General features: G+C 42.1%; 1 protein-coding gene across 3 annotated transcripts; it reads right to left on the bottom strand.

Moving 5' to 3' along the window:
• Window positions 1-701: 701 nt before the first annotated feature.
• LOC103176234 (ankyrin repeat and SAM domain-containing protein 6) lies at window positions 702-25,063 on the bottom strand. Of its 3 annotated transcripts, XR_487576.2 has the most exons (16): window positions 24,215-25,063; window positions 21,523-21,567; window positions 20,404-20,605; window positions 19,576-19,682; window positions 18,113-18,258; window positions 17,522-17,756; window positions 17,255-17,304; window positions 16,199-16,393; window positions 14,989-15,163; window positions 13,742-13,911; window positions 8,425-8,614; window positions 8,204-8,271; window positions 5,249-5,365; window positions 4,682-4,778; window positions 2,551-2,893; window positions 702-1,614 (listed from the first exon to the last, which is right to left on the bottom strand). XR_487576.2 is itself a non-coding variant. In XM_007889658.2 (15 exons), exons 1-15 carry the CDS (start codon window positions 25,047-25,049, stop codon window positions 2,844-2,846), a joined length of 2,682 nt encoding a protein of 893 aa, XP_007887849.2. In that variant the 5' UTR covers window positions 25,050-25,063; the 3' UTR covers window positions 702-2,843. The 3 variants fall into 3 exon arrangements, 2 of the variants coding, with proteins under 2 accessions (XP_007887849.2, XP_042188135.1); XM_007889658.2 differs by having other exon boundaries at window positions 702-2,893; XM_042332201.1 differs by lacking the exons at window positions 702-1,614; window positions 2,551-2,893; window positions 4,682-4,778 and adding an exon at window positions 7,072-7,115 and having other exon boundaries at window positions 5,265-5,365.
• Between the last annotated feature and the right edge of the window lie 2,715 nt (window positions 25,064-27,778).

The following is a 27,778-nucleotide window of genomic DNA, read 5'->3' on the forward strand; positions in this document are numbered from 1 at the left end:
AACTACAGCTCTGCTCTTTGAGGCCCTACAATTCACTTCCTCAACAGACCATTCATGCAGTTGGTGGGATTGTAAAAGAGGCTAAATAATAATGATGATAATCCTTGCCTTTAATATAGAGCCTCATCATGTCTTGAGACTTCTCAAAGTGCTTCACAGAATATACTGTATATTTTGTGGGCAGAACACAGCAGCCAATTGCGCACAGCAATCAATGTCCCACAAACAGTTGGGGATGGAGTGACCACATTTTTTTTNGAAGGGATTATTACCCCCGGAAAAGTGATCCGCCACTTAACTGACAACCGGGTTCCTACTTACTGCGAGGTAAACAGGCATATGGTGTAAGGAAACTTGCCCAATGTTTTGCCCAGCCCAGGAATCGAACGCATGCGAGACGACAACAACAACTTGGATTTATATAGCGCCCTCCACGCCAGACGGCGTCTCTGAGCGCTTTGAGCTACTGGACTACACAAGTAGATGAACACTTGCTCGTAAGGGTATTTGGGTGTGGAGAAATGGTATGCAAAAAATGGAATTGTTACAAATCAGGTATGATCAAGAAAATGCAGAACAGGTTCAACAGCCTATTCCTGTTGCTGTTCCTATAAGTAAGTTATCTCTAGACCTGAACAAACCAATTACTTTGGAAGTTTATTGAAGCCCCACTTAATTATTACACAATCAATACTGAAGGATCTGGTTTCAGGTATATTTATTTTTTAATGCTGCAATTCTCTTTACACTGGAATTATACAAAGTAAAACTTTCCAATATTGGAAAACCTGGCATTTGATACATATGCCTGACAATATTTCTATGAAATTTATTTCTGCATTTAGTTATAGCACATTGACAAGTAGTGTTGCAGGGAACAAAATACAAATTTTCTTTTAAATGAAAAGGTTTTAAAACTAACTGCAATTTCAGAAAATCTGATTTGGTCAAAATCAGTGACCATTTGTTTGTATACATATTACAAGTTCTACTAACTGATATTTTTGGACTATGTATAAGATCAAATGTAACTAACTTCAATCTAAAACTTCAGTAGAGATTTAACTAATTGCAATATGTGCAAATATAAGTTACTGGATATTTATAGACTCACTGTAATACTAGGTCCTAGAGAATGTAAGGATAATGAATACTACTACTTGCATTTTGATATAGTGTCTTATCACATCTTTCAAGCATCTCAAAACACTTCACAGAATATTACTGTCAAGTGAATTGACTATATTTTGTGGGCGAAACACAAACAGTCAGGGATTGAGTGACCAATTTATTTTTTTTGTTGAAGGAATTATCATCCTGGAAAAGCGATCCGCCAATTGGCTAACAACCGACTTCCTACCTACTGCTAGGTAAACAGGCATGTAGAGTAAGGAAACGTAAGTAACTTGAGTAAGGCTCAATATTTCGCCCTGCTGGGAATCAAACCCAGGTCTCTCACTTGCGAGGCGAGTGCTCTAACTACTCTGTTGCAGGTATGATTCCCATTCTGTGCTGAGTATGCTATCAATAGGGCAGATGGGACACGATCTTCAGTTCCAACACCTTTTGGTTAGGCAGGGAAAATCCAATTGTTCCCGATCATTATCCAAAGATCTGCAAGAATATGTGAGATGTGGATTATTTTGGTTGACCAGATAAATCTTGTTTTTGACAATTGAATAGCCTGCCAATACTCAGGCTGTCTAGGCTCAAACAAAATTTATGGTAATTTGAACAAAATACCTAAGAATGAATCTTCCCTCTTCTCATACAGTGGAATGCTATACATCAACATGTCATTAGTCTGCATGCTAATTTTAGGGCTGTAACGTGAGCAACAAATAAATGATAAAAACAAGTTACTGGTTGGGTATTGGAAAACAATTTGAACTAGCATTTATCGCACCTTAAATTAGCAACACAGGTTGCCAGTTGTAATCTACAGTATCCCAGTTTGAATCCTGGGATTTTCAGTAGTTAGTAACTGACAAGGTTTTTTTTGGGGGGTCAGCCATCACATGCATAAGAGTATCCAAACTAAACAGAATTCCAATCATTCCACCTATAAGGTAGATTAAATACTAATGGATGTACTGAAGGCAAACTTAAGACTTGGGGGCAACTACATTAACAGCTGAATGAAGCAGCATTAAAACGCAATCACAATTTTGTAGGTGCAATTTATATTCAATAATGGCAGGATTTGAGAAAAATAAGTGATTTGCAGCAATGTTAACCTGTCCCCAGGAGTCTGAAATATCCATTTCTGCAAGAGTCTGTGAATTTCCAATGTAATTGTCTTCAGTGTTTGGCAGCTTTATTTCTTTGCCGTCTGTGTACCAGTGTGTGTGTATATATACATTATATATATAGACACACACACACTGGTACGTTGACCTTGAATCCAGAATTGAAAGGAATCTTGTACCGACTTGTTTAATTTGCAAAAATTCAAATGCTTTAATACTGCATTAAATATAAATCAAACACAAGGATGTCAAACTTCATTGAGTTTCCAAGGATTGACCAAAAATGTAGGTCTCTACCTACTTTAAGTCCACACATTAATTTCCATCTTTCCACCTCACTTTGTCACGATTTAGCAGTGTTCACCAGATGGGAGTAGCAGTCTCCTGGGCCCTGTGTTTATGAATTCTTTATCCAATATGAACAAATGATTCCCTTTTAAATTGGCAAAAGATTAAGAATCCATTTAAACTTTAATTCACTATCATGGTGAGTTGTTTTTAGTGGCTTCCTGTGCAACTTTATGCACTAAAACAAGGAAGCACAGATTCAGCTTGTGCTAAAATCATACCACCATCTCAAACTTTCATTAAGTATTATCTCTTTCCGGATGCTGTAATTGGTTGACCAACCCAGGTTGTAGGTGCTGTGGAAACAAAAAGTTGTATATTTTAAAACTTAATAACTGCTATTCCTATAATAGGTAGAATCAACTATATCACTTCAAAACTGCAGTTACTGCTTTACCAGTGCATAATAATCGTTACATTTGGTATAGTGTCATTTATATCAGAAAGGCATCCCAAAGTGCTTCATAGAATATACTGTAAAATTCAGCGACCTTGTTTTGTGGGCAAACGTGCTACCACCACAGTACTGCTCATCGTTGTGCAACACTAAAAAAATTAAATGATAAAAAGTTTCTCTTGGGTGCAATATTAAACTATGTGGTCACAGAGATGCAACACTTAAGCAAGTGTTCAAGTAGAACATACTACAAAACGGCACAACTATCTATAGTTCATGTTGAATATTCTGATATAGCAGTGTCACAGTAGACCCGCACTCAAGAGAACCTACTCAATTAGGGGCATATTCTAAAAGGGGCAAACTGTCTATAGAATGGCCCATCTCTGCCCTTTATCATAAACAAAGGGACGTTACATAAATTGTAACAGGAAGTAATGTTAAGCATTATTGATCTTATTTTGTAAATTGATATTTACTTTAAACGAAAGGTGATACTATATATAAACGCAAATTATTCAATTCTTGTTGAAGCTGCTTTAGATGAAGTTTCACACACGTTAAGAAACAAGCGAAAAATCCATTGGAACTTTGCATGAAAAAGATTTTCAAGAGATTAGAACAACAAAATTACATTTGTAAAGTGCCTTTCACGTCAGGAGGTCGTCCCAAGGCACTGAACAGTCGGGGATTGGGACAGGGGTGTGGGGGTTGGGATGAGGGAGGGCAGCTGAAGGCACGGTCAAAAAGGAGGTTCTATGAGTCTTTCCCTGAAGGAGGCAAAGGAGGGAGCAAGGCGAAGGGATGGTGGGATGGAGTTCCAAAGGGTGGGGGCAGAGAAGCTGAAAGTCCGACTGCCGATGGTCAGGTTGGAGCCTGCTGAATGGAGGGAGCGGACAGGTTGATAGGGCGTCAGCGAGGTAAGGAGGGGGCAAGGCCGTGGAGGGCCTTGAAAGTGAGGACAAGCATTTTGAATTCTATCCTGAGGGATGGAAAGTCAGTGGAACCAGGAGAGGGAGAGGGTGATGGAGCCTGGTGCAGGAGAGGAAACGAGCTGTAGAGTTCTGGATGATCTGTAGCTGGTGGAGGGAAGAGTTGGGGAAGACTGACAAAGGGAGTTTCCGTAGTCGAGCCTTGAGATGACAAATGCATGTATGAGGGTTTTGGCGACCTGAGGGGTGAGGCAGTGGCGGAGTTGGGCAACGTTGCAGAGGTGGTGGAAGGCAGAGTAGGTCGTGGCACAGATATGTGGAAGACAGTTGAGGGCCGGACAAGATGCCCAGGTTCCTGTCTAGCTTGGTGAGGTGGATGCTGATGCCGCCAGTGCCTGAGGTGTGGAGGGCAAATGAATGGGCTTCAGTCTTGCTGACATTCAGCTATAGAAAGTTGGCTTGCATCCAGGACTTGATGTCTGACAGAACAGTCTGTCAGGACGTTAGTTGTCCTGGAATCGAGGGTGGAGGCAGAGAGATAAAAGTATGAGTCAGCCAACAGGAGTGGGGACAAGCTTTTGAAAACTGAACTGAAGGCAAGATTTATTGACAATTTACATTTGAAAATGTTAATATTTCCTGATATTCATATATGAATGAACATTATTATTCCCAGCACATGTGAATTCCCATTTATAAACTCACATAATTTAGTTCATTCATTTATTGCCATGTATTCAGAAAGCGAAACTTACACTGTAGAACATGATGTTGACGAGGATTGCTTGCACTACTTCCAAAAGAAGAATGAAAGTTGTGAATAGTTTCCTGGAGAATTTGTCTCTCACGTCCCTGTGTGTGTGTATATATATATTTTGAGAAAAACAAGAACATTTATATATACCTGTGAAATCAGATAACGCTTGCATTCAAAAATCATGCAAATAGGAACATATTTTAAAAAATTCATCCAGATAATACACAACTCATGTGAGGAAGACTAGGATTAGTAATAGTAATGAAATTAAATGACAACCTAATCAGTTTTACCCATTACTTCAATGCATTTATCTTAATCAGATGAATTTAGTAAATTCTCAGCACAGCTGAAACATAGAATATATAGAAGCAAGAGCTTATCAGAAATTGGTTAGCATGCAAAATGGAACCAATTCCTATCAGCAGTGCATACAGCAAAGTGATTTTACAGTTCAAAATGAACCCATGCCAATAAAAGCTCTTATCAACATTCCTTCACAGAGGCAAATTAAATTGACTTCAACAACAGAATTTTTTGAGTAATATATTATATGTACTGGCACCTTTCCAGCATTTAATTCGGAGATAGCAGCGAGAATCTGTTGTCTTGATCCATCTGTTTTTATACCCAGCTCCTTCAAATCACCATCAGTCAGTGTAAGGAATGCTTCCATATCCACCTGCAAAGAACATTTGATACAATGGAATAGTTCAGCAAAAGTAAAACGTAGTTGCTAAATACATTCTTGCATTTTATATACTCTAACACAATGCAAAGCAATCCCACAAAAGTAATAAATAATTTTGCATTTAATATAGTGTCTTATTACACTGATGAAACATCAGGATTCTTACTGTGAATTATTGGGACTGTTTACTTGTAGGCAAACAAAACAGCCAATTTGCACGCATCAATGTCCCAAAAAACAGACATGACTGACCAGTTGTATCTGGAAGATTGTGGGCCAGACACTGGAGAAACTTTCTTCCTTCTTTAAATAGTGCTATGGGATGTTTAACATCCATATGAACAAACAAATTCAGTAATAGTGACAGAACTCTATTGTTTAGATTATCCTCCTCCATTATTGCAGAAACCTTTATTCTACTGTAAACTAATAATAATAATCCTTACATTTGATATAGCACCTTATGATGTCTTCAAGAAACCTCAAAGTGCTTCAAGAATATTATAAAGTGCAATGACTATATATTTTAAGACGTTCTATGAGTGTTCTATGCACTCGTAGAACGCTGATAATTATGGTACACAAAAAAATGCCTTAAATAACAGTTCCTGATTCGAATGACACTAAAACTCATTTAGACAATAATGTGGGGAAATATGCAGTTTGTGATGCGATAATTATCAGTGTTGAATAAATTCTAGATGGGCTTTTGGGAGGAAGCCATTCCCCAGAAGTTGGAAATTGGAGCATTCAATCTCAACATTAACTAACTACAGAACAAAACAATCACTTTTTATATCCCTGAGGTAATTAGCACAAACTGCATAATTTCAATCCCCCTCCCCATATTTGTAATAGGTATTCATTTAAGTTGCTCCACCAAATTCTAATAGTCACTGAAATATAAAATGTAATTATAGAAGCTGTATAACATTGCACACAGATTTTCTTTTAATTACAGTAATTGGACCAGAAGCCAGAACGCAATGATATTTGGGTTCAAGGAATAGAGAATTTTTGCTGAGAGTATTCACCAAACCAGTTAGCTGAAAAAAAGATTGTGACAAGTAATCCACTTTATTCAATTATGAGTGCTGTATAATTTCAGTGCTCAATTAGATTGTCAAGTTTTAAAGAAACCTAATGAATACCGTACTGATAACCAACAATCCTCCAAGGGGAGGGGAGGAAAAGGAGGGTGTGTAAGATAAGTGGAAGTTCTCTGGGGATCAAGCTTGCAATACGACAGGAGAGAGGAGCTGATCAACTCTAATTATAAGAGTCATGAGGACCCAGTATGCAAAGTACAAATGATGATCAACCAGTTGGACATGCCACAGGAAGCTTAGCTGTACCAGTCAGTTGCATGAATTAAACTCAAACTGTTTTGGGCAATGCCTGGTATTTGGGCTCCCTAATGGTTTGGCTGCTACCACTTTTGAACAATGTTCTCTAGGCATTTTCAAGTGGGAGAAGAATGGCAGGTGTGTTCCCATTTCCCTTCCCAGTGTTGAAGGCCGCACACTCCAGATTGGGCGAACAAAAACTGTGCACCTGTGAGTTCTCAATCACTGAAACCAGATTTGTCAGTTAGTGTAGGAAGCAGTGAGCAGTATACCAATCTCTGCTAACCATAAATAAATGAAAGCAACACGGAATTTAAAATCAGACTGAACAGCTATTAAGCTACTACTCACCACATGGTTAACTTCGCAGAAATAAACAGATTTAAAGTGGTAGACTGTAGAAAGGAGAGAGAAACAGCAGAAATGGTAAAGAAATGAGACCCTGTTTCACAGAAATACCCACAGAAGATAGTGTAAAATGTCAGAACAATTAGAGTACAGCATTACAATAATAAACAAACATGCTTTAGAAGAAAACTACCAGGTTGGTAACAAATCAGTGTGAAAAAATGAATATCACCAACAATTGTGATTCAGTTGATAATTAAGATAAGTTCGCAAGCATACTCCCCACCCCAATCTTTGCAGGCTGAACCCAAAGTTTTCAGTGACTATGATCGTTGTTACGGTCTGGAATGCACTGCTTGAAAGGGTTGTAAAAACAGATTCAATAACAACTTTCAAAAGGGAATTAGATAGATACGTGAAAAGGAATTTGTTTTGCAGGGTTATGGGGAAAGAGCAGGGAAGTGGGACTGATTGGGTAGCTCTTCCAAAGAGCCGGCACAGACACGATGGGACGAATGGCCTCCTTCTGTGCTGTAATATTCTATGATTGTTGCAAAATGACGTTTCTAAGGGCAGCAACACTGGCTGCCAGGTTAACTCATATTGAGTTAGCCAGCATCCCATGAAATGTCACTGCATGGGCAACAACAATCACAGAAAATATCAGGCCAAAGAGCATTATGCCAAAGCTGGTTCCTGGGGTAGGTTGTCACTCAGCAGACTGCTCAAAAAAGGTCAAGGAAAAGATTGACACAGGGTGAGGAGAGGATGATGAGAGAAGACAAATGAAGGAAAAAGCAGTGAGAAATAGAAAATAATCCTACCAAAACTATCAAGGTGGAAAAAAAGGAACATATCTCATCATAAATCCAGTGAGCAAATATTATTTTTTTTCTACCTTGCTAGCACAGACCAAAATTAATCTCAGCAGGTAATTTACAAAAAGATCTAGAATTTAAAGGGAATCAATTCCTAATTATAGTAGGAAAAAAAATAAAATCAAGTATGGAGACATACCTAATGCAAATATAATAGTTTCTAGCATACTGGCCTTAAAAATAATCCAGCATTTATTTTGTATGCAATTTTGAATAATGATTACATGCATCACTAAAGAAAACAAAGCAAACTATACCTCTTGTTCCTCAAATATAGGTTGGTATTTTTCCAATGACAGCTTTTTCAGGATACCAGACAACTCATCTGCAGAGGAAAAGGGCACAAATAATAAATAGCAAAGTGTCAGAATATACAATAAAATATTATTTACATTTATCCATCTAAATAGGCAGACGGAAAGTAAGTTTGAAGACTTGATGTGGGGCTTCAACCCACAAATATAACACACTGCATTACCTTCATCTGTGAGCGTTCCACTACTGGACCCACCACTGCTCTTGGACTGTTGTTGTGAGGATGAAGAGGACATTGACAATTCTCCGTGAGGACCTTTAGGGGTAGGGGATGGCGATGGAGTCAGAGTAGGAGAAGTGCTCTTTGAATTTGAAGACGTAACAGATGATGGGCGCCGTTTGTTGTCACATCTCTGCATCAGAAAATAATCAGGAAAAAGACTTTACAGTGCAATTCTCTTAAGTTGATTATACCTGAAGTTGTCCGAGTCTTCTCCAGCATTAGGAGTTAAGTCTGTTTTTCATCTCATCATAAACTTACAACAAAATACAATTACAGTACAACTATTTACAATAAACTCCAGTGCTCGACTCATAGTAATGGTCTGCAAAAGTCAACAGCATGACTATAGCGTGACTAATATAGTACTTATTAAACTGTGGGCACGAGAATGGTTTCTTCTGAGATTAAAAGATGAGTTTTTTTTGCTCCAAACTTCAGTAAAAAAGGTCAGATCCACTTGTGGATCAGAAGGTGTCATAGTTTTCAGTTATCTCATCTTCTGGTGACCTTGCTTTTTGTCATCGTCCCATTCCCACTCCCTTGGCCCCCATCCCTCTTGAATCCAACTCCCAGCCAGGTGCAAACTCTCAACTGTCCAGCAAGCGATTTGTTATTACTAATAATAAAGGTTGAAGTGAAGAGATCCAAGAAGTCCTAGGTCACATTCCTCTGACAAACACTGGTGCCTTTTGCTGTTCAAAATATTCTGGTCTAAAGTTGGTGTGCAGTGTATTACATAAGCAAACATTGAAGCTAGTCCTTCCCCCTCAAAGATAATTGTAATGCAATAATTATATTATTATTATTACAAATGAATAACGAGGAGAACTATTAATACAATATTTACAAAGTAGCATTTTCCAAAGCAAAAACTACAAAGGCTTGCCCAAGGTAAAAATCATTCACAGTGTCTCCATAAGAGGAATCAGTAATAGCCAAAAAGTACCTAGTCAATGGTGTTGAAACAAGAGTATCTGCATCTGAAAACTCTTTCAAACACGGACAGGGTAAATATCTTTGGGAGAAAGATTAAAATTGCAGATAAAGGTGATAGACTTCCTGTATTATTGCCCATGGGATTCAGCAAAATAGGATTTAAAGTGATCCAAGGATTGATTAAAACTATAATATAGAGCTTTACTTCATATTTCTCAAGAGAACAGGGAAAACTCAACCACAACAGAATCAGAAGAAGTGATACTAGGTGAAGCAGATTTGTAGCTATTTGGAAAGTAAATTAAGTATGGCATTAAATAAATCTGAAGCTAGACAACGATATAAAATTGTTACAAGTTATTTGGAGATGTATAAAGTTGGGACAGTTTTCCTTGGAACAGATAAATTTAAGCGTGGATGCCAATTTTTCAAAATTATTATTTTCTTTTTTACAGCAGACTGTCGAGTATCTAGACCAGAGAGAATTCTATGGAAATTTCGATGTCTGGAATAGAATGCAGACTCTCTCCCTGAAGGGATGGACTTGGCTTACCTAATCCCGGAGAGTATTAGATGCAGAGTTAGGTGGGCAAGAGCCAAGGCTTGGGGATCCTAGACTGCATGTTGGGGATACTGCTGGAGTTTAACCAGTTAAAACTGTTAGAACTGACAAGTTTCCCACTACTTGTCTAGTGAGGACCACTAAACCCATTAGCAGTATCAGCTGATGCCCTTTTTTTTGCCCATCTGTTTCCACAAATGATGTGATGCCAAGACTACATATTTGAAAGGGAACCAGATAAATATGAGAGATTTTTTAAAAAAACGGTATGGGGGGAAGAAGTAAACGTAATTAGTGCAGATAATAATTGAGCAGAGAGCAGGACTTGAACAGCGAGCCCAGCAGCAAGAGGAGGGTAGTGAATGAGGTGGAACAGAGTGAGAATTCTGTAAAGGAATTTGGTAAGAGTGGGAATTCTTCAGCAAGAGAGATATCTTGCAAGAGGGAATCAGGAATTAGCATCAGAGAGGAGAAACGAGTTACATAGAGGGTTGGGGGAGACGAATAGCAATCCAATAAGGAGTAGTCCAGAAAAAGGAGGGATTAGACATGGGAGATATGCAGAGCAGATTCAGGCAGTCTTGGAGTTCATGTGCGTAAATGCACGGAGTGTGACAAATTGGTGAGCTGCAGGCTTAAGTTGCCACATGGGGTTATAATGTAGTGGCAATAACAGATTCGGCTCAAATAAAGGCAGGAATGGGAGCCGAATATTCCTGGCTACAATGTATTCAGGAGGGATAGAGAAAGAAAAAAAAAAAGGGGTTTGGGTGGCAATACTAAGACACTGTGACGGCCCTGGAAAGGAATGATGTACTAGACGGTCCAAAAACAAAATCTATTTGGTTAGAGTTAAGGAGCAGAAAAGGAGTTGTTACACTGTTAGGAGTATACTATAGATCACTGAATAGTGGGAAGGAGATAGATGAGCAAATCTGGAAGCAGATTTCAGAAAGATGCAAATTCAATAGAGTAGTGATAATGGGGGACTTCAATTATCCTAACATAGACTGGCAAAATAACAGTGTAAAGGACAAGGGGGGGGGAAGGATTCCTGAAATGTGTGCAGAATAACTTTCTGTATCAGTATGTTTCCAGCCCAATGAGGAAGGAAGCAATGCTGGATCTAGTTCTGGAGATAAAGTGGAGCAAGTTTCAGTTGGAGAGCATCTGGACAACAGTGATCACAACATCTTTCGGTTAAAAGTACTTATGGAAAGGGACAAGGAACAATCAAAGGTGAAGATACTCAACTGGAAGAGGGCTAATTTCAATGAGTTACAAAGGGACCCAGCCAAGGTGGACTGGAAAGAAAGATTGATAGATAAAACAGCTAATGAGCAATGGAAGCCTTCAGGGAGGAGATAGTTCAGGGACAGAGCAAATACATTCCCACAAAGGTGAAAGCTAGGTTGTCCAAACCTCACTGGATGAATAAGGAAATTAAAATTAAACAGAAAAAGGAGGCTCATGATAAATGTCAGGTCCAAAATACAGAAGATAATCAAATAGAATATAGAAAGAACAGAGGAGAACTGTAAAAGGAAATAAGAAGGGCAAAGAGATTGTATGAGAAAAGATTAGCGGGTAACGTAAAAGGAAATCCTGGGTATTTTATAAGCATATAAAGAATAAAAGGTTAGTCAAAGGTAGGGTGGGTCCAATTAGGGATCAAAGAGGAATTCTTCTTGTGGAGGCAGAGGGCATGGCTGATGTCTCCTCTTCTCCGATTCTGTGGGCAATGCCACAGAATCGGAGGAGAGGGCAGAGAAATTGGATAAGAATAAACTGAGAGGAGGTACTGAAAAGGTTGACGGTACTCAAGGTAGATAAGTCTCCCGTTCTGGACGGGATGCATTCAAGGTTACTGAGAGAAGTTAGGGTAGAAATAACGGAGGCTCTGGTTGCAATCTTGCAATCCTCCTTGGACACCAGGGTGGTGCCAAAGGACTGGAGGGTTGCAAATGTTACCCCCCTGTACAAAAAGAGGCAGAAGGATAAACCCAGGAACTGCAGGCCAGTCAGTCTAACGTCAGTCGTGGGGAAACTTCCAGAGACCATAACGCAGGACAAAATAAATTTTCACTTAGAAAAGTATGGGTTAATAAAGGACAGCCAACACCGTTTTGTTAAAGGCAAATCATGTCTAACAAACCTGATAGTTCTTTTTATGAGGTAACACAGAGGGTGGATGAAGGTGGTGCAGTTGATGCAGTTCATATGGATTTTCAAAAGACATTTGATAAAGTGCCACATAAGAGACTTGTAAGCAAAATAGAAGCCCACAGTATTAAATGAACAGTGGCAGCATGGATACCGAACTGCCTGGGAGACAGAAAGCAGAGTGTGGTGGTGAATGGTTGTTTTTCTGACTGGAGGGAAGTGTGCAGTGGTGTCTCCCAGAGGTCAGTATTGGGACCAGTGCTGTTTTTGATCAATATAAATGACCTGGACTTGGGTATCGGGAGTACAATTTCCAAGGTTGCAGATGATAGTAAGCAGGAAAAGTAGTAAACAGTGAGGAGGATAGTAGCCGATCCCAAAAAGTCAGAGACTGGTAAAATGGGCAGACACGTGGCAGGTGAAGTTTAATGTGGTGAAATGCGAAGTGATGCATTTTGGAAGGAAGAATGAGGAGAGCCAGTATAAGCTGATGGTACAATCTTAAAGGGGTGAAGGAACAGAGAGACCTGGGGTTTCATATAAGCAAATCTTTGAAGTTCACAGGACAGGCAGTTAAAGCTGCTAAAAAAGCATATGGGATACCAGGCTTTATAAACAGGGGCAGAGAATACAAAAGTCAGGAAGTTATGATGAATCTTTATAAAACACTGCTCAGACCTCAGCTAGAGTACTGTGTTCAGCTCTGGGAACCAGACTTTAGGAAGCATGTCAAGGCATTGGAGCGGATGCAAAGAAGATTTACCAGTATGGTACCAGGAATGAGGGAGTTCAGTTATCAGGAGAGGCTGGAGAAGCTAGGATTATTTTCCTTGGACCAGAGAAGGTTAAGAGGAAACTTAATAGAAGTTTTCAAAATTATGAGGGGATTCGATAGGGTAAACAGGAGAAACTATTTTCACTGACGGGTGGGTCGGTAACCCAAGGGCACCAATTTAAAATAGTTGTTAAAAGAAACAGAGGGGAGGTGAGGAAAAAAATGTTTACACGGCAAGTTGTTCCGATCTGGAATGCATTGCCTGAAAGGGTGGTGGAAGCCGATTCAATAACAACTTTAAAGAGAGAAGTAGCTAATTATTTGTGGAGAACAAGTTTGTAGGCCTATGGGAAGAGAGCGGGCGAGTAGAATTGATTTGGATAGATCTTTTTAAAGAGCCGGAACAGATGACAGGCCGAATGACCTCCTTCTGTGCTGTTTAATTCTATGATTCTATAGTATAATAATCCTTACATTTGACATAGTGCCTTTTCATGTCTTCGAGACATCTCAAAGAGCTCTGCAGAATGTACAGTGAAGTGAATTGACTGTATTATGTGGACAAAACGAAGATGGTTGTGGGTGGGGGGAGAGCAAAGTTCAGTGGGTTGAACTACCTCCTTCAGGGTTGTAAATATCTTCATCTGTAGTATTAAAACATCACAATAAATCCTGTCTTCTATTCTATCAAATGTATCCTCAAAAATATTCAATGCAGACAGCATAAAATTACCCAGCACTCAAATAGAAAACGTTGGCTTCAGTCAAACCTCTCAACTATTTGTAAAGCCAATGAAGTTTAACTTTATCTAGAGAGTTACCTGTAAAATAGAGGTACGCCCCAATGGAGAGGACTGAAGATCAGGAAAGCTGATATCAACTGAAACTGGTTGAGGCGGACTGTCAGACTGGCTTGACTTGAGATCAGGTAAACCCGCTGCTTTCCGTCTTTGGGCTGCAATTTGTGACAGGACACTATCTGCACTTCCTCCTACAAAAGGCGAGAGGAAAGTAAAAAGGAGTTACACTTTGTTTTAAAAAGGCTGAATTTCTAGTTGATTGAGGAGTTATTACACCGAGCAAAGGGATGCAAGTGCAATGCCTCATCTGTTACAATTCCAAATCTCAGATATACTATGCAGAAAGACAATGAGCAAAAGAGCAATCCTTCCTCATGGGAAATGAAAATCTGGACGATAAGTGTTCACGAATCCATTCTCATGCACCTCTTAAATGTACTAAAACAAATTGGTAGATATTAAGATGCACTGATAAAGCCCAAGAGCAGCGTGTTTTTCCTTCCTGAGGGTGCAATTGGTGGGAGACTCAGATTCAATCTCCGCTCTGGGCTCTTTTAGCTTATCTAGCCAAATTAGCATTTTATATAGCACTTTACCAAATGTTCAAGATGCCTCAAAGCATATGATTTGCTGTAGAATGTAATGCTTACTGTTTTGTAAGCAAACATGGCAGTCAACCTGCACATGGCAAAGCCTCACAAACAGTCATGGTGAATGATAAAAATTTATTTATTTTGGGGGTGGGGGTTGTATGCAAGGACACCAAGAAAACCTTGCGTCTCATCAAATAGTGCCATGGGATCTTTAACATCCACCTGAACAGGCAGATGGGACCTCTGACAATGCAGTGCTCCTCCAGCATGGCAGTGAATTGTTAGCCTAAAATATAAGCTCAAGTGAGGATAAAATGAAGTTCAGTTGTGTACCCTGCAAGGTTAAACTAGTAGCTCACTGATGCACACTCTTACATTTAATGAATAAATGAAGACTTTCATTCTGAGATATGGGATGTGATTTTTTTTCGTAAAAAACCCTCGTAGATCCATATCCCAGTGTAAAAGTCTTCAGGACAGCAAGTCTATGAGGACAAAAATCAGGTAAACAGAGAAAAACCACCAGTAGTGGCACATAACAGATAGAGCTTGAACTTAAGATTCAATTTACATCTCAGGAGATGCATTATTCTCATTGACCACTAGCAGGTAGCACAGAACAGAAACCACAAATTGTTTGGCCTGTTTTAAAAAAAATCAAAGCATTCATCCTACCTGATCGGTTATGTGGGTCGCTGCTATGTCTATTTACACCAGCCACACCATTAGATCCAGCAGAGGAATGTGGAGAATAGCTGAAGTTACCAGAGTTTGAGGGAGAACCTGGGCTCCTGGTAAGATTTGGAATGGGAGGAAGTTTAACAGGTCTCCCCATCCTGCTGACAGATGTCTGTAATGAAACAAATAAATAAAGCCATCTGATCTGCCTACAACACAAATTGCTAAACAGATTTTGCTTATTTTAAATCCCTTTAGAATGCACCTCATTTGGCAAAAGGTTTGTCGGTGATTTTGTTCACTGAAGAATACAAACCTCTCCTAAAGTGGGGTCTTCTTTTCCCTTTAACTTATCTTCCACATGAAACCCACCAGCTATTCTCAAACTCCTTCCTGCCCAGTTCTTGACTACCCAATTGCATCCCCACCTGCCCCATGTTTGCAAATGTCGTTTACAATTCTTCCTCACTTTGAAAACTGGCATCATCACCCCCTTCTCCAAAACTCTACCTTTGACCACATTCCAGTTACCGACCTATATACAAACTGTCCTTCCTTTTCAAAGTTCTGGGAAGATTGTTGCTACCCAACTTTGTTGCTATCTCTCCCTTTACTTCATGGTTGACCTCCTCCAGTTCGATTTGTATTCTGCCCACTGCAGCAAGACAGCTGTCATCAAAGTCATAACTGCAACTCTGTCTGTTCATCTGCCTCAATTTCTCTGCTGCCTTGGACATGGTCAACCACACAATTCTCTTTGATTGTCTTTCCTCACTCATCCACCTCCATGGAATTGCATTTTCTTGGTTTCAATTCTACTTGGCTCATCACCACTACTTTGTCTTCTTCAATGACTTCTCCTGCTCCTGCCGTCACCTGTAAGGCACTTGAAGAGCTCTATCCTCGGTCTTCTCCTTTTTCTCATTTACATGATTGCAGATGCACCTCCACAAACGTGGTACATTCCTCATGTACACCGACAACACCCAAATCTCTCTCTACCCCTAACCTGGATTCAACTGTCATCCTGACTGTCAAACACCAAATCCTGAACAAGTCTCATCTTTCCACTCAACATAAACAAAACAGAAGGTATTGTCTTGGGCTCCATCACTTCCCTCACCAAGATCCATTTCTCCTCTGTTTATTAACAAATTCAACTGTATTCAACTTGTGACAAGTTGGTAAATGTCAAAAGAAGGCTTACTATGTCAGTACTCTCACTGCTGCTGAAGTTGGGTTTTATAAGTCTGCGAGGCATAGAAAACCTAGTTTGATCATTTGTGTTGCTTCGTGTTCTGTCAGAGTTCCACAGTTCAAAGTTTGATGGAGGCAAGAATGGAGGAATAACAGCTTTCAGCTTGTCACTGGGAAGGCGGGTAAATGGGGCACCATTCCGCAACTGAAATAAAAGGTTTCAAACAGAAGTAAAGCTTTTCTGGAAACATTTTACCAAAACAAACCGAATGAGTTTCTATTGAGTTATGGTACAATTAAATTATCAGTGTAATTTATCGCACAATTCCAAGAATCTCTCTAAAAAGCATACATTGGGTATCTGCTGTACCTAATTTCTTACATTCACAATAAAGCAATAACTAGCATTGAGTAGAGGCATATAAAATATTCTCTCATAATTTTTTTTTAAAAAACTGTATAATTAATTAGGAGTGAATACAAAAAGATAATTTAAAGATATTGGGTGGAGGACAGATCTTTCCTTTTACCTGTATGACTCAGATATAAACCCAGTCCAGACAGGAAATTGTAACTCCATTCCTGTAAATGATTTGCATCAAGCTAATGAGTCGTCTTAACCAGTACCAAGTACTACCAGTCCACAGCACTAAACTGCCCTTAATTTAACAATCTCACTCATTCCACAGAAAAAAATTAAGTGTAAATGTCACACAACAGAACACTCCTGTGACTGAGATTTCAGCCACTTTGAGGTAGATGGAATTCAGTTGTCAGCTGGCTGTGCTCTATTTGATCTGGGGCTATATGATGGTTGAATGGAAAAAGTATCCCATTTCCCCAATTACAATTATTCCTCACCTTGATGTACAGGAAAATAGTTAAAAAGGAATTCTCACCAAGATGCTCAAAATAAATTAACGCATTTAAATTAATTTTCTTGTAATCACTCCCACCTTTTAATATAAATAACATTCATTACGGCAACAATGAAAGATTCAATGTTGATTTTATCACTTCAGGTTTGCGAGAATGTCAGTTCTCAATATAAAAATTCTTAACCTACCATAGTTGTAAGGAGAATATCATCTTTTTCTGCACCAGTATGGCCCGGTCCTAAAAAGCAGATTTAGTCTTCGTAAAACACAATAACGGAATTAACCTTAATTCTGTAAAAATTACAGGATCCAATAACACTAAGTTGGACTATTTAGTTAACATCAATAACCATTCTGTCCTGTAAGCTCTCACATTCTGTCCAGCCACATGCAAAATAATTTAATTTGAATTAATAAATTTAATTTGATGCATAATAGACCTCACATTTCCTCACCATTATCCTTGTTTTTTCCTGTCCATGCTTTAAATGTCTCAGTATTTCCAATGTTTGAAGATCTTGTCACTGACAAATTATTTCGGTCATCCTTCAGGCTGGCTTTCATTGTTGAATCGAAGCCTACTTCAGGATCATCTGGAAAAGGTGCAAGTCGGTTGGTGGAAAAGCCATGACGAAGGGTCCGGGTCAGCTTCAGTCTACGGAATCTGTTGGACATTCTATTCCACCAAGACTGCCCAGAAGAGAGAAAGTAGCCCTTTGAAATACCTTTTTTTTAAAAATAACAAAAGAAAATCTGCAAAAGATCACTCTAACCTTGAAGAACACAAATTTTTAATTTATTTATATATCAAAAAAGATACCAGGCAAATTTCTTGTTTCATCACTAACCAGCAAACTGTAAAAGCAATAAGAATTGCATGATTTATTTCACAAAGCAATTTCAGAAGCCATGAAAAAAAGACCAAAGACCATCATCCCTTCTGTCCAGCTAGCAATATGCTCAAAGAAGCAAAGGAACTTTCATACTTTAAGCATGCTCTAAATTTGAAACAATGCAATATAAAATATATTGTAGATTATCTCTACCTTTAATCCGCCCTTGTCCTCTGGAGGCATAGGAAGGTTCAAAGATAGTTTGCTTTTTGAGCGAGGCAATGTCTTGGATTTGGGTTTTCCCTTCTCCTTGTCTACCTGCATGCAGACAGATGCTAGCAGCCGTACCAGTTCTGTGTCTAATAGTCAATAAGCAATATTAATAAGTTACAAATTGAGATTAATCAGTTACACATAAAAATATTTTCTCCATTAAAAATATCTTTTTTTCCTGCTAGTAATAGACTGATAACTTTTCAATTGTACGAGTTTGTTGTTGTGCTAAAGTATTGCTGACTCACTGGTGAGTGCATGGCAAACGATTAACAGGACAATTAGGCAGCCCTCATCACACAAAAATATCCTTGGGAGGAAAATAGGTAAAATGTCTTCATATTTATCACCAGCCAGCATACTGTAAAATAAATTTAAGAACAAAACAACCTATTGTAGTAAGTTAGAGGAAGATTTCATCCCAACTCCTTCATGCAGCAGAGGGGTTTCTTCCAGTCCACGTGTGAAGCCCAGGATCAAGCAGTGAAGTGTATTTTGTGGTAAACGGGAAGAGGCTGAAGAGAATGGGCTCTAACCTACACTAAGCTGTTACTGAACATCCTGTAGGTGGAAGCAAGGCAGTTTAATTGCAAGCACTTCTATTTGCCCCATGCCTCTCACATGAGGACCTGGATTAAGAAACTGGTGCTGAGTCAGGGTACACAGCATTGGACCCTGACCTCTGGAACATGAAGGTGGCTTTCATGTCATACACTGTCCTGTAAATGTACCTTGATTGGTTTGTGGAGAGGTAAGCAGCTGCTGCTCAAGCTCTGCACCTCCAACTTGTAGAAGTATTGTTCAATAGATGGGGATATATGTCCGAGCTGTGGGCAATGCTCTCACGAATATAATGCTAAACTATGCTGATCATCAGGAAGTTTGCAGGGAATTTCTGGTACTGCTATCCACCTAGTAAGGGCTCAAAACCTGCACTTATTGGATGACAAATGACCAACTTTAGTACCAGGGATGAGGGACTTTAGTTATGTAGAGAAACTAGAGAAGCTGGGAGTCAGCAGATTATGGTCAAGAATTCTTCCCACACAGCATCTGCAAGACAAAGGGTAGGGTGGTCCTAGCAGCAGGAAGATTGCCAGACAGTGCTTTCAATGGAAAGCTCTGCAGTTTTAACTGCTTAAAACACACTGGGTTAGATGTGAATCTAGGTCCAATTGCTGTAAATGTTATACCCCAATGAACTACACAATAACAATATACCTATCTGGGTGGTTTTTGGTTGACAGAATTTAACTAGCTAACAGTAAAATCTACTAAAAAAAAACCACATGGACAAATGGTTTAAAATTACATAATGACATTAAATTACATTTCGCTGATTCCTTGTTGTGACCTTCTCATCGTTATATTGTAAAATTAAAATCTAAGTTTACGCAGTTTACCTGGGTCATTTAACAGCATTACAAGATCGAATGCAGTTACTCCATTTTTGGCACGAAGGTTGACATCTGCTCCTTGATTCAATAAATACTTTACAACATCTTTACTCCTTAAAATACAATTGCAAAAAATATCTGCATTAGACAGTTAAGCTGCATGGTCTAAATAAATGTTCTAGAAATAAGGGAAGACAAGCTCTTTCAGTCACAATATAAAAACTTTATCCAGACTTCTAAAATAGTATTCTTAGAATGCAAGAGTTAAGTTAAGCCAAGTGCACCCTCTGGATAAACCTTCATTATCTCAAACTCTCTGGTAGTACCCGAGGAATATATGAACAAATACACTACCAAGTACTGAAGCGATGACATCCTTCATAAAAGGAAAATGATGTGAAGCTGCAATAAATATCATTAACTTTGAATATAACAACTTGGAATATATCCTTCAAGCTGACAAACATGAATTAAAATGCAGTGGTTAAGCAATGGGAAACTTACTCTCCAGTCAAACCTTATTAAAAACAAAGCACAGAGCAACTTCAAGATTAAGCACCTTGCTGGAGTGTAGGTCCTGAAACTGATATTGTATGAATATCATGAAACTGATATTGTAGACAGATTTATACCAACTACCCTATTGTGACTTGACTTTAAAAATAGAATTACATGGTTTGCTAATTGAGTTGCTTTAAGAAAAAATGTAAAAACACTTTAAATACAAAGTGCAATTCGATTAACCAACAATTTCATCAACCAAGTTTCTCTGTACATAGCAGTAGATCAACATTAGATGTTATTACAATGCATTTCTGTGTTAGTCTTACATACCCATGGTAAGTAGCCTGCATTAAGGCAGACCACCCATGTACACTATCTTGCTTGTCAATATCAGCGTTTCTTTCAATAAGCTGTACAAGGTCCAGCTGGCCAGTCATAGCAGCGATCATTAATGGAGAAGCACCATCTGCATTTATGACATTGGCTTGGCTTACATCTTCATCCAAAATCTCCTTCACATGCTGGTAACTTCCTAGTCCAACCACAGAGGAAAAGCTGGTCAAACACAATGTAGGCGTACAGCGACTCACAAAATAACTGCAAGCATAAAGAATTAGATTTTCAGGCAGTTTTTGTTGAGAGAAGCCGTGAACTACAACTAAGGCAGCTGAACCAGAAGACTTCAACAAAGCCCTGTTTCTTGGGGCTTTTTCAAAGAATGATCGCCCACAGTCACTGCACTTTGTAATATATCATGTGAAGCACTTTGAAACATCTGCCTGATGTGAAAGGCATTATAATAATATAAGAAGGATTAAACCATATATCTCCCATTATTGTTTAATCTTGAACAATAATCCTTCCATTTGATATAGTGCATTATCATTACAAACAGTGTTTCTGTAAAGCTCCTTGGGTGTATTTGTAGGCAACTATAGCAGCCAGTATGCACACAGCAACATCTCACAAACAGCCATGATGTAAATGACCAATGATCAATACCACATGTTGACCCACAAAACAGGCTGCGTTAGAACAGGAAGGAGTCACCAGATGTGAGCAGTACCATTAAGAAATTCTTTATTCATTTGAAGCTACTCCTTCACAATACTACAGATTCTAAAACGTGTTTTAAAATACAATCAACCCCCGGCTTACTGGACTCCTGGTATCTGCAATTCATACCTAGCTGAAAAGGGTCCAAAACCAATTATTTTTTAAATTCTGTGTGCGTTTAGACTTCTGCTGTCTAGACTATCGCGCATCCCCACCTCACCGTCCTTGCAACTTATTCACTATCTTCTGCTCACGGGATTCAAAACAATTACAATACCAGAACAAGATTTTATTGTAATAAAATCACAAAGCTTCTACCATAACAGTTTCTCCCAAAATTGTTCCTCTCAAAAAGAGATATGAAAAATGCAACACAGTGGGTATACCACTCACCCAGTTTTAGTGCACGGAAAATGTCTGGTCTCCGTTTCTCTTCATCTGGAAAACAGGAAACATTCAATATTACACCACAATAGAATGCTTTTTAATATAAATGACTGTGGTTTTATTCATTTTAACCGGAAATTAAGGTTTTCCCGAGATCAGTTTTAGAATCCATATGTTCGTAACAATTACCAATGACCTGCAGAAAAAGCACATGCCCCAGTAGAAAAAAATCTGTGGATGGCTGTAGTTTTAAAGATATTAATCAATGATCTGCCATCAGTTAAAGCATAGGTTTAATCAGACAAACATTTAATATTGAGAAATATAAAGGTAATACTGTAAGAAGCCAAAAATACACCAATCAGAATACTAAAATCATCTCCGTTACAGAGCAGCCTTGTAAGAATGTGCTCCAGTTGAGCAGGGGTTCCCTTATAACACAAGTCTACTGTGGACTTGTGCTGTACTGGGAGCGCAGTACACCCAGCTGACGAGCAAGCTGCCCATGCTAAAACCTGGGCAACTTCTTAGTTATCAGGTCGTTGTTGACATTTCCAGTATATTGCAAGTACAGTCAGCATATTGGCACCGCCCATCCTTATAACACTGGTTTGCTTATAAAGCAGATGTGCTGTTAGACCATCTGTTGTTTTGTTCAAGCGGACATGAAGGGATAACATTTTGCCTTTTCAAAGAATCAGGAGTTTCTCCTGATGTGAAAAGGTAATCTGGAAATGCAAATTCTTTCTTGATGTATTCAGTACATCAGCCTATGTTACTCATTGTCTTGACAAGAACCTGACATTTCTTATTTTTCAGCAACAGTCTACATATATTATACTAATTTTACATAAAAATGAAAAGCCTTTATTGATATATAATCCTTTAAAAATAATTCTTGCACTTGACACAGTATCGATTGAAGTGTCTCAGATTGAAGGTCGAAGAGGAGGGTACTGAGATGGGTCTTAAAGGAGGGGGAGAGGCAGAGGGACTGTGGGATGGAGTTCCAGCGGGTAGGGGCAGAATGGCTGAAGACTCACCCAAATGGAAGCCAGTGGAGTCGGGCGAGGATGGGGGTGATAGGATCACGGAGCCTGGTGCGGGAGAGGGCAGAGGCTGCAGAGTTCTGGATGATCTGCAGCCTATGGAGGGAGAGCTGGGGGTGCCGACAAGCAGGGAGTTTGCATAGCCATGCCTCAAAGTGATGAATGACATTATGTATGATGTTATGTATGAGGGTTTCGGCAGCCTGCGGTGTAAGACAGTGGCGGAGCCGGGTGATGTTGTGGAGGTGGGGGAAGGCAGAGCGGGTCATGGCATGGACGTGGGGTCGAAAGGATAGTTGAGGGTCAAACAAGACCCCAAGTTTCCGGACTGGCTTAGCAAGGTGGAGCGTGCAACCATGGATGGTGATGGTGTCAGCGCCTGAGGTGAGGAGGTGCTGACGGGAGCCGATCAGGAGAGCCTTATTGATGTTCACCTGTAGAAAGTTTGCTCTCATCCAGGACTTGATGTCCGACAGACATTCTGTCAGGACGGCAGTGGTCCTGGAGTCAAGGGTGGAGGCAGAGAGAGAGAGTTGAGTATCATCCGCATACATGTGGAAGTTGACCCCATGTCTGCGGATGATGTCACCAGGAGGGAGCACATAGATATTGAAGGAGGGGACCAAGGACAGAGCCCTGAGGAACGCCGCACGAGACGGTGCGGGGCTGGGGGAGAAGCCGTCTGTGGGGATGAAGTGCAGGCGGTGTGAGAGGTACCATCTGTATCAGTCAAGGACAGAGCCGCGGAGGCTGAGGCGAGCGGAGAGACGGCGGATGAGGATAGAGCGGTCGACGGTGTCGAAGGCAGCAGAGAGAGGTCGAGGAGGGGACGAGGAGGCAGGAGGGAGCCCCCGGTCGCAGATGGACGAAGATGTCATTCGTCACTTTGACCGGGGGCTGCCGCTGCGCTGCGGGCGGGCGGGCGGCACGGAAACCCGACTGGAGGGGTCCGCGAAGGGTGCGGCGGGAGAGGGAGGAGCGGGGCTGGGAAGCGACGACCCGTTCCCGGACCTTGGGAGAGGAAAGGGAGGTTGGAGCTGGGGCGGTAGTGTGGGAGCAGTGATGGGGTCCGGGGGGGAGGGCGTGTTCGTTTTTTTTAAAAAAAGGACAGAGGTGGACGTTTTTGATGGGGTGGGAACGGTACCAGAGGACCAGAGGTGGGGGGGATGGTGGGGGGTGAGGGGGGGGTGATGGGGGGGGGAGGGGGTGACGAGCTCTGCCGCTGCGACCGTTAAATTTGACTCGAAGCCCCGCGCGCGCCCGGGATTTAAGGGGAGGGGGGACCGGTGGGGGACTTTCTTTAGCGATGGGGGGAGGCGGTTCGGGTGGCCGGGCCGGGAGGGAGGGCGGGAGCTGCAAGGAGAAGAGCGACCGACGGGGACAGGTCGGTCACTGCGGTAAAACCCACAACTTTCTTAACCCAGAGGGAGGGAGGGAGGGAGAGACGACGACGACGACGACAACGAAGCGCCCCCCCCACCCCCCTCCATTGCTTCGTGCATCAGATGCCGGTGAATACTTATGCGCAACTTGCCTACGAACGCACATTAAATGCAAGTGGCTGTAAAGCCAAGACCAGGATTTATTTCAGGTGCAGCAGAGAGACAGACACACACACACACACACGCACACACGGGGGGTGGTGTTACCTGACTGGGGCCGGTTCGTGGTCCTGGAGTCCAGGTAGCTCCTCACCTCCTCCTGGCCGGCGGCGGAGGCCAGCTGCAGGGCGGTGTGGCCGGCCGCGCTCTGGGGGTTGGGGTCGGCCCCGGCCTCCACCAGGAGCCGGGCCAGGGGCAGGCGGCCGGCCAGCGCCGCCAGCATGAGCGCGCTCCAGCCCGTGGCGGGGGCCGCGCCCCGCGGGTCGGCGCCCCACTCCAGCAGCGCGCGAGCCGCCGCCTCGTGCCCGTGCTGCGCGCACACCATCAGCGCGCGGACCTCCTCCTCCACCACCTCCACCTCCTCCTCCTGGTGGTCGCGGCCGCGGCCGCCGCGCGTGCACGCCAACCGCGCGCCGCTCTCCAGCAGCAGCCGAGTCAGGCCCGCGTGGCCGCCGCGCGCCGCCGCCGCCAGCACGCAGGCGCCCAGCTTGTTGGCCGCGTTGACGTCCGCCTGGTTCTCCAGCAGCAGCCGGGCCACGGCCAGGTGGCCGTGCCGGGCCGCCTGCATCAGCGGGCTCCAGCCGTAGCTGTTGCGGCTGTCCACCGACGCGCCCTTCATCAGCAGGAAGCGCACCAGCTGCTCGTGGCCGTGGCCGGCGGCGAACTGCAGCGCCGTGTTGCCGTCGTCGTCCGTGCAGTCCACGGGCACCTGATGTTGCGGGCACGTCAGGTGGTGGTGGTGGTTGGTGGCGGCGGTGCCGACGACGACCACGTCCGCTCCCGCCGGCTCCAGTAACCGCCGAGCGTTCTCGAAGGCGCCCTCCTCGCACGCGCGGAACAGCAGCTGTTGCGAGGCCGGCGGCGCCCCGCACTCCATCACCATCACCGCCTCCTGCTCCTCCGGGCCCCGCTCCTCCTGCACCACCACCACCACCACCGCATCACATCTGTACACAGAGACACGCTGCTGCTACTGCTGCTGCTGTTGTTGTTGTTGCTGCTGCGGCTATTTTCCTTTCGACGTGACGTGACGGGCGGGCGGTGATAATCGGTGCGCGAGAGGAGGAAAGAGGGAGGTTGTTGGAGAAAAAGGGGGAGGAGATGAACCGGGTTTCGCCGCGATCACCAACAGCCGACGTGCGTGTGAACTACGCAGAGAAGACCGACAACCCCTCTCCTCCCTCCCACTCCGCTCTGTGTTTTCTCCCCCTGGCCATGTGACAGGACCACTGCGGGCTGTGACAGCTCCTCCCATCCGGGGGGCGGGGCCTCGGCCGCCCGAGCCAATCAACGCGTAGGCTTTGGCGCGGTCCCGTGGGCGGGGCCGCCGGGCGCCAGGCAACCGTTCACAAACACTCCGATGGCCGGCGCCAGCCAATCGGGAGAGGCTGTTACCCGCGAGGGCGGGGCATTGTGACGCCGCGGGTGGTCGTCAAGCCGCCCGGGGCTTTGTGACGTCGCCGATTATTGTTGCGTCACGAAGGGAGCTCTGCTCTTCTAAAATAAATAATAATAATAATAATAATAATAATCATCTTTGCATTTGATGTGCCGCCTCATCACGTCTTCGAGTCGCCTCAAAGCGCCTCGCACAGCATACTGTAAAGCGGATCGACTGTGTATTTCGCGGGCGAAACCCACACCCGCCTCTTCTCCCCTCCCACCCGTCCCAGCGTCCGCATCGTTTCGCATCGTTTACAGTCGTGCAAGAATAACAGGGCTGGGGTGGCAATCCGAACAAAATGCTCCTGCCTCCCGTCAGTTTTTGTCTGATATTTGGCAAGAGAGCGCTTTTTCTTTTGCAAAAGGAGCTAGCCGGACGCACGCAGTCAGCCCGCAAATTTAGCACACACACACACAAGGAAGAGAAACGGCCAGCGCCAGCTCTCGTTGAGCAAAACGTTTTTTTTCCCGTTCCACCGCTAAACCCAACACATTTCACAGCACAGCCCAAACACAGCACACTGTCCATCTCCACCGGTTGCCAGAGGGGTGGCAGTACGATCCTTTTGCAAACTCAGAAGTTTTGCAAGTATTGCAATTTTTTGACTGTAAGTTGTTGAAAGAACTTGCCTTCATTTTAGAATTTTTTTTAATACTTATTGGAAAAACTTACTGAGGCTGCTTTTCTTAATGTACCTTAATGCTTTTTCAGCTTTGAATATACACCACAACAATGTTTGTTACGTTGCAACCTTTAATGATTGTTCTAGTGCCTGTTGAGCAATGAATGTCTGAAACACAATACTGGAGAGGTAAATGAGGTGTCGAGGACTGAACCGGCTGAAAGGGGACACATGTCGTCATTCACTGTAAATGTCAATGTTTTTGCTGCATTTTGCTTCACAAGATCTCTGATATCGATTCCTAAATTATTAACAATTGTGTGGTATGTTTACATTAGTTCTGCAGTGATGGAAGCAGCAATGATTTTAGTTATTCATTATACATGGCATGCTATTTATCCATTGAATAGTGCACTGAACCGAAGTATCTCTGATAGTCTATATGGTGGAAAGACACTTTGATCACAGGCTTATCTTGAATTTCTCAGAACATTAAATAACTTTGGGGAAGTTCATGGCAATGTCAATTTTACATGGTCTGTTGGATGCCCTTGGCTCAATTGACCACTTGGCTTTTTTTTCTTGTTTTCTCGGGTTTCTATGGATGAACCATCAGGGGCAATCACCCATGATCTACAATTGTTCTCAGTTCACCTGTAAGAATTTCACCTTTAAGAATTGAGACGAACAATTTGAATAATGACCTCACCTCCATGCTGGAACATAAATCAACTTGAAAAGCTTTGTAAAGCACCACGTTGGAGGTACAAAATTGGACCAACTGGGGACTTACTTCCTGGGGAGGTAAGTGGGGTTACCTTGGAGCTGAACTTTCTCCAAGGTGACTTGCTGGACAACAGAATTTTGGAATCGAATTAATCCCCTGTGGAGGTGTTGGTCATCCGTTCCTGAGCCAGGAAGGTCCACAGTACTCCAATACAATGATCCTAGCTGGACAAGCAGTGGGAAGCTTATCAGAGAGTGCTTTCAATAGCAAGTTATGCAATTTTAGCTGGTTAATCGGCAGTACCTGCATTGCACACTCTGGGGTCCCCAGGCCATGGGTCTCTTCAACCTGCATCTTATACTCTGGAAGTAGGTAAGCAGGATGTGTCCATCCAGGGAAAGGGCATTCCATTCCAGACACAGGGAATTTGTGTGTGTAGGTGACATATAAGGAACTGTTCGTATGGTTACTCCAAACAAACTCCAAAGTATGATGATGAGTTTCTGCATAAGTCAGACACCTGGCTGACCAAAAGAATACAAAGTGAGGAAGGAAATTGCAGTCCAAGCACTACAAAGGCACTTGTTTTCCTTTGATCTGAAGATAATTTTACTGCATGTTTATACATTATGAACTACTTGTAGTTACATTCTAAACTACAGCATAGCAGCACATAATGTTAAGTCTGCAATAATAATCTTTCCATTTCATACAGTGGCTTATGACATCTTCGAGAAGTCTCAAAGCGTGTCACAGAATATATTGTAAAGTGAATTTGACTGCATATTTTGTGTATTTTATTAATCAGAATCCAACTGC

Source organism: Callorhinchus milii, unplaced genomic scaffold, assembly GCF_018977255.1.
Source record: "Callorhinchus milii isolate IMCB2004 unplaced genomic scaffold, IMCB_Cmil_1.0 Scaffold2, whole genome shotgun sequence".
NCBI classification, from domain to species: domain Eukaryota; kingdom Metazoa; phylum Chordata; class Chondrichthyes; order Chimaeriformes; family Callorhinchidae; genus Callorhinchus; species Callorhinchus milii.

What these genes read in the sequence shown, in the direction of transcription:
- LOC103176234 (XM_007889658.2), bottom strand. Translation starts at nt 25,049, where the DNA reads ATGGTGATGGAGTGCGGGGCGCCGCCGGCCTCGCAACAGCTGCTGTTC. An exon ending in TTTCCGTGCACTAAAACTGG is followed by an intron (nt 20,606 to 21,522) that starts GTGAGTGGTATA and finishes TGGTTGGACTAG; the next exon opens with GAAGTTACCAGCATGTGAAG. An exon ending in CCGAATTAAATGCTGGAAAG is followed by an intron (nt 4,779 to 5,248) that starts GTGCCAGTACAT and finishes ACACACACACAG; the next exon opens with GGACGTGAGAGACAAATTCT.